Raw genomic sequence first — 13,821 nt, forward strand, 5'->3', positions numbered from 1 at the left:
TTGCTATCATGAAAACTGAGTCAGCATCCCTCCATAATGAGTGAGATGTTGAGCTCAGAAAGAAGAAGAGGTGTTCTATTGTGCTATGCATAGCTTGGGGGTAAGTATTTCTAGAAAGGGAAAAAAACATAAAGTGAAGGTGTTACGTGGAATGTTGGATGTTTTATAATCATTATTATTATTATTATTATTATTATTATTTATTTGTATAATTTTTTATCAAACCCCTACTCTGTTTTATCCAAGTAATCCTTCAATGTATAAAATGTATTGCATAACAAGTACTTTTCAGTTGCCTTCTTAAATAAGTGTATTTTTGTAATTTCTTTAATCTCTTTTGGTAATTTATTGTACAGCTTCATCCCTTGGTAGAAAATTCTGTTTTGAGTTTTATGTTTATTTTTTCTTGGTAAGTCTATCTCTTGTTGCATGGATATGGACAGAGCTGTTTGTGCAGTAATTACCAATGTTATTCTCACATTCGGGAGGACGATGGTTCAATCCCGCGTCCGGCCATCCTGATTTAGGTTTTCTGTGATTTCCCTAAATCGCTCCAGGCAAATGCCAGGATGGTTCCTCTGAAAGGGCACAGCCGACTTCCTTCCCCGTCCTTCCCTGATTCGACGAGACCGATGACCTCGCAGTTTGGTCTCTTCACACAAACAACCCAACCAACCAATGTTATTTTTGATGTGTACAACTGACGGGTAAGTATATTCACATGGAGCAGTTAAAATCCCCAGTGTTTTGAACAGATGTTTACTATGAGCCCAACTAGTATTTTTGGTTATTATTCTTATGGCTTTTTTCTGGAATTTGAAAATTGTGTTCATATTTTTTGCATTTGTTCCTTAAAAAAGAATGTGATAGCTAAGAATTGAGTGTACATATGGATAAAATGTAACTAAAAGACACTGTATGTTACACAGTGATGGTAGGATTCTAAGGGCATAACATGCTGATGACATTCTGTTTGAAAGTACCTTTGTGTGTTCATACCACTTCAACTGAGAATCAATATTCATTCCTAGAAATTTTGCATTTGTTACACAGTCTATAGAGGTGCCATCTACATTTAATTTAACATTGTCATTTTTCCTCTTCAAACTGAAGTTCATGACATTAGTTTTCTTTATGTTCAGTCTCTTTATTGCTTATTGACCAGTCATAAACTTCCTTGAGAGTTTAATTTGCTTTCTCGGCAAGGAGTTCTCTTGTTTTCTCAGTGACTATAATATTGCTGTCATCAGCACAGAGAATTTTGCCACCATGAGTAACACTACTGGGAAAGTCATTGATGCATATCAGGAACAGTATTGGTCCTAATATGCTACCTTGCGGAACCAATATATTGATGTATTTTGATTCTGATAATTGTTTTACTAAATGTTTAGATCTATTTGAAGTTCCGGGTGATCAAAAAGTCAGTTCAAAAAATGTCCGACAGATAGCGCTTCATCTGATCAGAATAGCAATAATTAGCATAACAAAGTAATACAAAGCAAAGATGATGTTCTTTACAGGAAATGCTCAATATGTCCACCATCATTCCTCAACAATAGCTGTAGTCGAGGAATAATGTTGTGAACAGCACTGTAAAGCATGTCCGGAGTTATGGTGAGGCATTGGCATCAGATGTTGTCTTTCAGCATCTCTAGAGATGTCGATCGATCACGATACACTTGCGTCTTCAGGTAGCCCCAAAGCCAATAATTGCACAGACTGAGGTCTGGGGACCTGGGAGGCCAAGCATGACGAAAGTGGCGGCTGATAACACGATCATCACCAAACGACGCATGCAAGAGATCTTTCATGTGTCTAAAAATACCCCATGTGTGTCAATTTTTACCTCTCTATCTACATTATTCCGTGGTTTATTAAGTTTTCAAATTTATACTGACTTTTTGATCACCCGGTGTGTGTTATCTCTACTCTTTGTACCCTATCTGTTAGGTATGATTGAAACCAGTCATTAGCTACCCCTCTTATTCCTGTTGCTTCTAATTTATTTAATAGAATCTTGTGGTCGACTGTATCAGACATCTTAGAAAGGTCAAAAATATGCCTATGACACACTCATCTTTATCAAGAGCATCAAGTACAACTTAAGTGATTTCTACTGTGGCTGACTCAGTATTTTTCCCACTTCGGAAACCAAACTGTGGTTCACTTAAAAGGTTATATTTATTCAGGTAATTCATTAATCTGTCTTTCATAATTGCTTCTATTATTTTTGAGAATACTGACAGTGGGGAAATGGGCTGGTAATCTTCTATGACTTCTGCATTACCTTTCTTAAGCAAAGGTACAACACCTGCCTGTTTTAACTGCTCTGGAAATGTCCCTGATGTGAAGGATTAATTTATTATATATGTTAAGGTGCCTTGTATAATCCCTATCCATTGTTTCAGTACACACTGGTGCTTCATCTAAGCCTAATGACTTTTTAATTCTTACTACATAGCTCATTTTTGCTAATTTTGAATTTAGGGATGTGATATGAGTGCTTCATTTAAGATTTTCGTGGATATGAATCCCAAGAAATTTAGTTTCATTGATAGCTCTAATGATTTGGTTATCTATACATATTACAGGCTGTGCCACATTTTTCTTTTGATCTGTGTGGAAATTCATGAATGCCGTTTTTTGGGGATTAATAATTAGCCTGTGTTTAGAAAACCATTCAGACACTTCTCTTGTAATATCTTTTGCAGATGCAGTGAGATTTTCTTCTTTATTTACTTCAACCAATAGACTAGTGTCACCTGCAAACATTACAGGTTCAGAATCCCTAACGTGTGATAGGAAATCATTCATGTATTAAAAAAGGGAAGAAGAAGAAGGAGGAGGAGGAGGAGGAGGGGGGGGGGGGGACCTGAAATAGAGCCATGTGGAACACCATGACTTAGTCCACATGGTTCTGAAAGGTGTACCTGGAGTTCATTTCCTTCCATGTACTTAATTTTGGTTACCTGAGAACGATATTCCAGATATGATTTAATCCACTGATTTGCCTTACAACATACCGTTCAAGCTTCCTCAAAAGCACAGAATGATCAATCACAGCAGAAGCTTTTGTTAGGTCCGGGAATAAACCTGAGATATTTCTGTGATTGTCCTCTGCATTTAAGACATGGTTTATCAGGTTGAAAGTGTCTGTTTCAGTTGATCGCTGTGGTCTGAAGACATGATAACATACAGAAATAGTATTACGAATGAATAGATGAAATGTGGCCGTCAAAGTACTATAGTTTGCTGTGCAGTAGCACACTATTTCTCTTTTTCAAATCCCACATAAGCGGTAAGTCATGGCTGCGCACGATACCCTGATTTCCATAAGTCAGTTATTTCCTATGAGAAAGACTTTAGCTCGTCATGGCATACCGATAGACATTTTTATGGTACGTAAAAGTATCGCACAAGACCCATTTAAATTATTTCAGTAGGCATGAGATCAGTTGTGTCAGACGTTAGAGTATTTGTAAGCAAATGCAAACTTTTGTGATTGTATTCTCACATTCTATACGTTATCAAACGTTAAACATTTTTCTTACTAAACGGCATGCCGGCAATCTTTTAAAAATCCTACTGTCGTAATATCGGCCGTCTGTCATTTGTTCTCACACAGAGCTTCAGCTGTTACATTGTGGCGCTGGGCGCATCAGTCTTCTTGCGAAGCAGGCAAGCAGGTATTGAGCTGTCACCGCCGGACAAGAGGGAGGTTGTTAGTTCATTGTGAAAGATGAGTATCAGAATATCTACCGTTCGTCCGAAAACAAGTATCCTGGATAAATCCCTCAGTAGAGGTAAAGGTGAAGTTAGCATCAGCTGCTACGCGTTGTTGTTTTCAGAACTGGTTCAGTACTGTCAGAATAGAGTCTACACTGTACCAGAACTGCAGAATAAGCTTGCAGAAATTGGGCAAGATGTTGGAGTGAGACTGATAGATTTGCTATTTGTCCGAGAGAGAAATTGTAAACGTGAGATAAAACTGTTGAATATGCTTTTATTTATAAAGTCAACACTGTGGAAGACTTTGTTTGGGAAGGAAGCAGACAAACTGGAGCATGCAAATGACGATGAGAGAACGTACTACATCATAGAGAAAGAGCCGCTCGTAAATAAATTCATATCTGTACCGAAAGACAAGTCAAGTTTGAATTGTGCGACGTTTATTGCTGGAATTGTTGAAGCTTTCCTCAACGGGTGTGGTTTTCCAGCGAAAGTGACAGCGCATTGGCACAAAGGCACAACTTATATGGTGAAATTCGACGATTCCGTTATTACTAAGGACAAGCAAATGGAGGAGCGATAAATATCATCAGTGGAACAACGAAAATCGTCAGTGAATTCATCCTATTGCCATACAAAACAGGAGGAAAAGTGTGAGGCTGGATTGTAACAGAGTGTTATCCTGATAGTTTGTGTGTGACATGTTGCGCAAGAAACAGTCAGATGATATAGAAAAGTGTATGTTAGTTTTATGTTTAGTGTCCGAGAACTAACCAAATTACACCAATTTTTGTGAACAGGCAATTATGTCATTCACAATAAAGCACTTTTTCTGAAAATATAAACATATGTAGTGAAGAGCTCAGATTCCATTAAAACTCCTTACAATCATTTTACAGTCGGCTTTATTAATGTTGTTGATACTTATTATAATTAAGCAGGTAAGTGGGGAAAATTGATCACGGTTTATCCATCTCTACCAATCTATGCTGATCATTATAACTGCTGCCTTATATATGTACAACTTCTCAGTGTTCCTTCTGATCAGTTTTAATGAAGAGGAGCTGTAGTTAAGCGATGAATTGGACTAGTATTCAGGAGCATAACTCAAACACTTATCCAAATGTGGGTGTTCCATTTTCTGAAATCACTTCAGAGGTGTTGTTCCTTTAACAAGCAGTGATAAGTTTCTTTCCCCATTGAGATCCAATAGTCTTGACATTACAAGTACATTAAGCTGTGGTCTGTGATTTGTCTTATTTATTCACCCATTCATTATCTTGTGATGAAGGATTTGTCACCATAATACAGTGAACACAAATATCTCACAATACAAATGCATGCAGAATATATAAGTACGTTTTTATGAGGATAGGACATGGTTGGCCATGGACATGATAGGAGAACCATTCCAACATTTGCCTTAAATGATTTAGGAAAACCTAAATAATGATGGCTGGACAGTGCCACTGTCCCAAATATGTCACTGTTTTAAAAGCTGCACTGCTTCATTCAGTTGATCCCTATTGTACAATGTTCTTTACCTCGCACACAAGTTGTACCGTATAACTTGTAAAGTTTAATTTTGTGATGCACCACTGCACACACAAAGGATACGAACATGCTGGAATGTTCCGCACTCCCTCCTCTGTTTGGAAAATTGACTCCAGGCTGGTAAATGTCCAACTACGCCCCATGTGCATCTTTTAAGTCCTTCCCTCTGGCTGCCTGAAAAGACTGATTCAGCATCCACAAATGAGTGGGATTTTAAGTGGTGGAGAGTGAAATAACATTACTATTGTGCACTTTAGATTTTGGCATGATTTGCCCTGTAAAAGCATTACACTATAATTATGTATTCTAAGGTGACAGATCTTTTAATACTCCCCTTTCATTAGTAAGCACTACTCTTGAGTCCTTTGAGCAATCTTTGGTTGTGTTTTATAAATTAATTATGGGGAATATTTTAGCTTCCTTTTTAAACATGTTTATTAGTAACCTTTTCTATCTCTGTGGGGAATTTGTTATACAATGACAATCACTTGTGGAAAATGCTTGGGTTATTCCACCTCCCCCATACCCTTTCCTCCTTGAAGCCTACTCTCATTCCAATGATTAAGTGTAGAACTGTTAATGGAATACTTTGTAATGTTTTCCCTGATTTGCACATAAGATTGGTACATGTACTCACTCGGTGCAGTTAAGATATCTAGGTGTTTTTTAAAAATAGGCTAGCTCTTTACAGGCAGCCTGACTACTACTACTACTACTACTACTACTAGCGGTTATTCTTAAGAGTCCTTTTCTGCAATTTAGAAGTTGTAACCACATAACGGAATGGACAGTATCTTGAAAGTATGATACAAGATGAACATCACAGAAGCAAAACGAGGATAATGAAATGTAGTCAAATTAAATCAGGTGATGCTGAGGGAATTAGATTAGGAAGTGAGACACTTAAAGTAGTAAATGAGTGCTGTTATTTGGGGAGAAAAATAACAGACGATGGTCGAAGTAGAGAGGATATAAAGTGTAGACTGGCAATGGCAAGGAAAGCATTTCTGAAGAAGAGAAGTTTCTTAACATCGAGTATAGATTTAAATGTCGGGAAGTCTTTTCTGAAAGAATTTGTATGGATTGTAGCTATGTATGGAAGTGAAACGTGGATGATAAATAGTTGATACAAGAAGAGAATAGAAGCTTTCAAAATGTGGTGTTACAGAAGAATGCTGAAGATTAGATGGGTAGATCACGAACTAACGGAGAGGTACTGAATAGAATAGGGGAGAAGAGGAATTTGTGGCACAACTTGACTAGAAGAAGGGATCGGTTGGTAGGACATGTTCTGAGGCATCAAGGGATCACCAATTTAGTATTGGACGGCAGCGTGGTGGGTAAAAATCGTAGAGAGAGACCAAGAGATGAATACACTAAGCAGATTCAGAAGGATGTCAGTTGCATTAGGTACTTGGAGATGAAGCTTGCAGAGGACAGAGTAGCATGGAGAGCTGCATCAAACCAGTCTCTGGACTGAAGAAGAAGAAGAAGAAGAAGACGACGACAGCAACAACAACAACAACCACATTTTGGGAATCTCATATCTAAGAGTTGAGTGTATGTAGAAAAAATATGTCACCACAAGACAGGCTGTTACAAACTGATGATGAGAACTCTAAGAGCATAGGATGCTGATAATTCTTTTTGCCATTATCTTTTGTGCTCATCCCATGTTAACTGACAATCAATATTCAGCCCTAAAAAATTTGTGTTGTTACACAATCTATAGATTAATCTTCTATGCTCAAAGTGTGCTGAAGTGCATATGGTTTCTTTACTTTGCCAATTTGTTACATACTGCCCACTTGTAAACATCCTTGGGGGATCATTTGCTTTCTTTAATAGGCATTCTGGTGTTTTATTAGTGACTATGATGTTGCTGTAATCAGAAAACAACTTTTTCACCATGTCTTGGTAGTGTCTGGAAACTCATTGATTTACATTAAAAACATAATTGCAACCAGTACACTAAGATTAGGGACACCTATATTTTTTATGTTTTACATCTACACCTGATCTCACTAAAATTTTATTATCAGCAGACGTGAACTATATCTGCCTCTTGCACACAGTTTTCCAGTTAAGATTGGAACCACTTGTTTGATATTCCTCTTACACCTAGTTCTTTTAGCTTACTTAATAGGATTTTATGGTCAACAGTGTCAAAAATCTTGGTCATGGGTAAGAATATGCCTGCAATACAGTCATTCTTGTCAAGACATGCCCTTATAAATGCTCAGATCATAGCTATATTTACAAATTTGCAATGTGGGTATAAAATGACTTATTCCACATCATTATGATTTATTGTGCAAAAAGATCTATGGAACATAAAACTAACTAAGAGCTTCAAGTACCACTCCTGTGATCTCTATAATGGCCAATACTGTACTTCTACGATGCTGAAAACCAAACTGTACTTCATTAAAGAGGTTGTTTTTAGTATGTAACTCATTAATCTGGCTGTCGTGGACGGTTCAGTTATTTTTGAACATGCAAACAGCAGTGATACTGTCTGTAGTTTAGTAAGGTGCTCTGGAAAAAAATACCTGAACTGAAGGACTCAGTTGTTATGTTTGTTAATGAGGATTGCATGCTGTCTATGCACACCTTCAGAACTGAGACTGGAACGTTATCAGAGTCTGCTCACATTTTTTTTCTGTGTTGTCTTCCTGACTTCAAGCTCTGTTGTGGAAAACAAACTCATTGTGCTTGCTATGTAAGTCATTGTGGATCCTACAAGTGTTTAGGAAGATCATTCGCCAAATATATCAATTCCTGAGGACTTTATATTATTCTACCCACATCTTTGATTTGTATGTTGTTATAATTGTGCCTGCCTTTTCCAGTTTGGTGTTTGATGGCACCTTTTATCACTTTGCATTATGCAGGGTGTTCCAAAAGGAATGGTCATTACTTGGGGATATGACAGGAAAGATCATTTGAAGCAAAAAAGTGTAGCAAACATGGACTCTTGAGATGCATAGCTTACAGCTACGACACTTGTTCAGTAGAGGCAATATGTTTGACAATAGCAAAGAAGATGAAGTGCTCTAGGTCTTTAGGTACACACTTTAGAACCCATGTTTACTGGACATTTTTTCTTCGTTTTGGTCCATGCTACCACCTCTCAAAATGAGGAAAGCAAGAGCTTGCAGTGGAAGAGATTTGTTTCACAGTTTCGAAGATAAAGAAGTGCTCATAAATCTTTAAAGCATGCATTTTAGAGCCCATGTTTAGTTGAGTGCTTTTTTTGCTTTGAGTGATCATTCCTCTCATATGCTAGAATCAGTAAAATTGCAAAACTGTCAAAGTTGCACAGAAGTTTGTTTTTATTTAAAGGGCAACATTTACGGTCTTATGTCTGTTATCAAGGTATCCACATAAGTTCTACCATGACACCTATTTGTGTATGACAGTCCTGAAACACCCATTATTATATAGTCATTGAATGATTCTTTTGCAGCAAGCAGTACACATCTGTATATCTTCTTGTACCTGTAATCCAGGAACTGTGGTATAATGTTCCTGTAAAGAACTGAGAAATATAAGCGCTTGGGAGCACTTCAGGGTCAACAGGTGTGTCCAGTTCCACTCATCTGCTTTGACCCATGATGTAACGGTGTTGTGGTGTGGTCCGCAGCTCGTGGTCATGCGGTAGCGTTCTCGCTTCCCACGCCCGGGTTCCCGGGTTCGATACCCGGCGGGGTCAGGGATTCTCTCTGCCTCGTGATGGCTGGGTGTTGTGTAATGTCCTTAGGTTAGTTAGGTTTAAGTAGTCTAAGTTCTAGGGGACTCATGACCATTTCTTGTTGTGGTGTGTGAAGTCATTATGGCACTGAGTTTTTGAATTGATTGTGGTTGTAGATGTTGTGTTGCTGTTTTTGATGGTGCCCTTCGTAGTGTATGTGTATGTGCTGAGTGTAACGTGTTGTATTGGATTCATTTGAGGTTTTGTGTTGACAGTGCAAAGTTGCTGGGAGTGGTCACATATAGTGCATTGAAAGTGTTTTCAGCACATTATTAAGGTTTTTTTAATTGGTTTGTGCCATAAAAAGTTTAATTTGTTATGTGCTTTTTGTTGTTAGGCATGGATATGACCCTGAAATACAATAGTGCTTCATTGAGAGATGAGAGGGGCGATGATTTAGTTTATTAAATTCTTATAGGTATTTGGTATTTTTGTGGAAGTTGTCAGATGCAGTATTTGTGATGAAAATATGAAGCCAATGAGAATTCTGGTGTCTCGGACCAGGTACGTGTTTATGTGGCGGTGTCGACATAATGACGTCAGGTATTCCATTAGATACTGCAGCTGGTTTGAGAAATCTGGGTTGACCATGAGGGAGATTGTTTTGTTGATGTGTTATTTTTATTGTAGGTCCACTATTAGTTTTTGTGCACATGAGACTGGAGTGAGTGAGAGAATGGCATTAGACTGATTTTCTTTGCGTAGATAGGTTTGCTCTGAGTACATTAAATATCGGGGTGAGTTGGATTGGTTTGTGGGTGTGAGGGGGCTGTTATTTCGGGGGTGGGTATGCTGACCGTGTTGTTAGGGTTTTGGAGGGCTGTGCTGAAGGGGATTGGTGGGGTTTATTGAAAAATATCTTGAGGAGGGAAGTACTGTCGTTTCAGATGCATTTTCGTCGTATAGGGATTTGGGAAAGAGAGGTTACAAGCATTTAGTTGTCAGTCATAGAGTCTTTAAGTTTAAAAATTATGAAACTGGGGCTGGCACTAATATGATGGAGTTTTTTTTTTTTTGGGGGGGGGGGGCACGTGGATAAACTAGTCATAGGGAGGGGGAAAGAGGCACTTTTCTAACCAGCAATCTCATTTAGATGAGTATTGCTGGCGGAAGAGTGTCACTGGGGATTATTGTATTTTTCGTGGTTTTTTGAGGGCTTTGGGTAAGACATATAGGCTGACAGTGGTGGGTTGGGTATGTGTAGGTGTTGGTGGGGGTTGTGGGTATTGGTTGTTGTTGGGGGGGGGGGGATTGTTTTATGATTGTGTTGTAGAGGACCTGTTTGATTGCAGTTTTTGTTGATTTGTGAGGTGTAATTGATTTTCATTTATTTTGTGTTTTTTTTTATTTGTTGGCTCCTTATAAGATTCGAATTTGGAGCTTCATGTTATTGAAGTTTACTTTTGAGTACAATATGAATACTATTTCTACGTCTTTGTAGCATGAACATGTGTACCATTCTACCCCTCCATCTTGCAGTGAAGACGCTGCCTGATTGTAATTTGGAGTGGTACACATATATAACTTACATATGTCATGTCAAATCACTGTTTATATTTCAGTGTAGAAAATTTTATCAGGGGAAAATTCATTCTAGAAAACTAATAAGTGATAGACTTGCTGGCCAGTATATACCTTCAGGAAACAAAATGTGTAGTACCATTTAGTAGAGAGCCACACTACTTAGTTTTCAAAACTTTGTCCGGGAGGGGGGAGAGAGATATGCTGGGACAGGTCGAAAAGGAAGGGCAGCTTACTCAGATCCTAGGATAAGATTGATTGACTGACCAACTGTCAACGTAACCTAATCTCTTAAAATATTTAGCCTTCATATTACAGTATAAAACATCAAATTTGCAATAGTGATAGTAGTGTTGCATACACTTTTCTCTTTATTAATATTTAAGTCTTCAAGTTACTTACATTCTACAATATTTTCAAGTGATTACAGAACATACATACAGGTAATAATAGCATTCCTCAGTCTTTACACACCTACTCCTTCATGCTATAAAATTCTTTTTCCATTGAGTTGTTCTTTAGAAGTTCCTGGAATGTCTTTTCACTCGTACTGTCCTGTAGACTCCTTGGAAGACGCTTTACCAGTTCTACACCTAACTGTTGAGGACCTTTCTTTGCGGCTCTCAGTCTCGGTGGCGTACTTCTCACCTAGCCTATATTTCTTGTCTCATACGAATGAACATCTGCAATTGTTTCTGGTAATGTATTGCCTTTGATTAATGAAATTATTATTCTGTGTGTGTACATGGATGGAAATGTCGATATTTGTAGATTATGAAAGGCAGTTGTACATGACTCCATTTGCTTTTTATTCAAGATACTCCTGAGGCCTTTTTATGCGCAATACAAAAATTCTCTTTGTATTATTGCAGATGGAGTTTCCACAAGCAGTAATTCCGTACTCTAAATATGGTTCAGCTAGGATACAGTACACTGTACATAGAAGTTATCTGCATAATGTGCAAGCTGTTTCATAATAAATATTATTGTGCTTAAGTTACAACAGATATTGTCTCCATTCGAGCTATTGTCAACCGTAATTCCCAAAACTTTTATAGATGTAACTTCTTTTAGTCTATGCTGTGTAATCTTCCTTTTCTCTATCCATGAATGTCATGAACATTGTCCTTTTTTTAGATTTATAATTAAGTCATTGTGTATGAGCCAGTGTACTGTGTTATTTGTTGACGTAGATATGCTCCTTTCCAAAGTTCTACATTCAATAATGTCATATCATTACCATACAGTACTTTTTTTTATACTTCTGACTTCAGTATTGTTTATAAGTACATTGAACACAAGTGGGCCAAATACCCCACAACTGATGTCACTCAGTTCAGATCTGCATCCAGATTATGTTGTCACATACTGTTTTCTGTTACTGAAATATGATTTTATCCATTGAACTTTGTGTCCACATCATAGCTTTCATATTTTTCAATTAGTACTGTATAGATGATTGTGCCAGAAACTTGAGACAAAGCCAGAAACATACCAGGTACAGAGTTGCTCTTTCTCATGCATCTACAAAGGTTCTTGTAGGCTTGAGAAAGCAGTTCTATGTGGATTTCCTTTTTTAGAAACCGCTTTGTGCTGGAGTCAGAATTGTGCTTCTCTAGGATGTGATCATCCTACTATGATTAGATTAGATCAGAGTCAGTTTTTGTTCCATAGACCCAAAAAATGAGCTGATTCTTGTGAGTGTGGAACATGTCAGAAAATGTGACATAAAAGCATAAAACATTTGAATATAATACTTACTATCCTGATCATTTGTCAGTAGATAGTCGAAAATAAGCTAATACAATGCAGTAAACTGGGACAGCTAATATTTACAGAATTAACACACTGTCAGAATGAAACACTGTTATCCACTATTAATAAATTTATCATATGGAAAATACCTATTCTTGACTATTGTGACGAAGTGTTGTCAAAACCGAAAGCTAACAGATATTTTTACTTAAAAAAGTCTTTCAAACTATGTTTAAACCGTGCTTTATCTGAAACCAAGTTTTTGATGGTTGCTGGCAATTTATTAAAAATGTGTGTTCCTGAATATTGGACCCCTTTTAGGACCGAGGTAAGTGATTTTAGGTCTTTATGTAGATTCTTCTTATTCTTAGTATTGATACTGTGTACTGAGCTATTGGTTGGAAATAACACCAATAATGTTTAGATCTTCGTGTGTGTCATTGAAGTACCAAAGTCATGGTCTTCCCTCCTTTGTTCCACCGTGTTTCGTAGCAGCACTATTTTGTTGGGTCCTCATGTTGATACAAAAGACATGGCTGACCTATTTATGGCAGTTTATTGTAATGACCATTATGATTTCAAGATTTTTGTATACTATAATCTGTAAAGTTCAAAAATATATTGTCTGCGCCACACTCCACCTTCATTAGTCACCCCATAGGTGTTGCATAACACCTTCTGTTCAAAATATCCTGTCAGCTTTTCACACTGTTGTGTCAATGTCCAAGTTTCTGAGCCTTATATTAATACTGGATTTATTAAAGTTTTCTCCCCATGAACCATGGATCTTGCCATTGATGGGGAGGCTTGTGTGCCTCAGTGATACAGATAGGTGCAACCACAATGGAGGGCTATCTGTTGAGAGGTCAGACAAACATCTTACTGAAGAGGGGCAGCAGCCTTTTTCAATAGTTGCAGAGGCAACAGTCTGGATGATTATTAAAAGATCCACGGGTGTGCTGCCGGTCTATAGTGTCCAACGGGCACAATATTTCGGCGATCAAACATGTCACCATCATCAGGTGAACTGACGGACTGAGCTCATGCGACATGTATGATCGCCGAAATACTGTGCCCGTTGGACACTATAGACCGGCAGCATACCCGTGGATATTTTGATTATCAAATACGCCTGGAGAAACTCAAGAATCAAGTCTGGATGATTGATTCGACTGGACTGGCTTTACATCAACCAAAACAGCATTGCTGTGCTGGTACTGCGAATGGCTAAAAGCAAGGGCAAACTACAGCTGGAATCTAGCCCGAGGGCATGCAGCTTTACTGTATGGTTAAATGATGGTGTCCTCTTGGGTAAAATATTCCGGAAGTAAAACAGTCCACCATTCGGATCTCTGGGTGGGGACTACTCAGGAGATGTTGTTATTAGGAGAAACAAAAGTGGCATTCTACGGATCGGAGAATGGAATGTCAGATCCCTTAATCGGGCAAGTAGATTAGAAAATTTAAAAAGGGAAATGGATAGGTTAAATTTAGATATAATGTGA

General features: G+C 37.9%; 1 protein-coding gene across 1 annotated transcript; it reads left to right on the forward strand.

The window, feature by feature from the left end:
• Positions 1-3,642: 3,642 nt before the first annotated feature.
• Positions 3,643-4,628, forward strand: LOC124595400 (trafficking protein particle complex subunit 5-like). Its single transcript, XM_047134128.1, has one exon. It carries the CDS (start codon positions 3,743-3,745, stop codon positions 4,313-4,315), a length of 573 nt encoding a protein of 190 aa, XP_046990084.1. The 5' UTR covers positions 3,643-3,742; the 3' UTR covers positions 4,316-4,628.
• The last annotated feature ends 9,193 nt before the right edge of the window (positions 4,629-13,821 follow it).

The sequence above is a fragment of the Schistocerca americana genome, chromosome 2 (genome assembly GCF_021461395.2).
Source record: "Schistocerca americana isolate TAMUIC-IGC-003095 chromosome 2, iqSchAmer2.1, whole genome shotgun sequence".
NCBI lineage: Eukaryota > Metazoa > Arthropoda > Insecta > Orthoptera > Acrididae > Schistocerca > Schistocerca americana.

Coding starts and splice junctions, on each gene's coding strand:
- LOC124595400 (XM_047134128.1), top strand. CDS start 3,743: ATGAGTATCAGAATATCTACCGTTCGTCCGAAAACAAGTATCCTGGAT.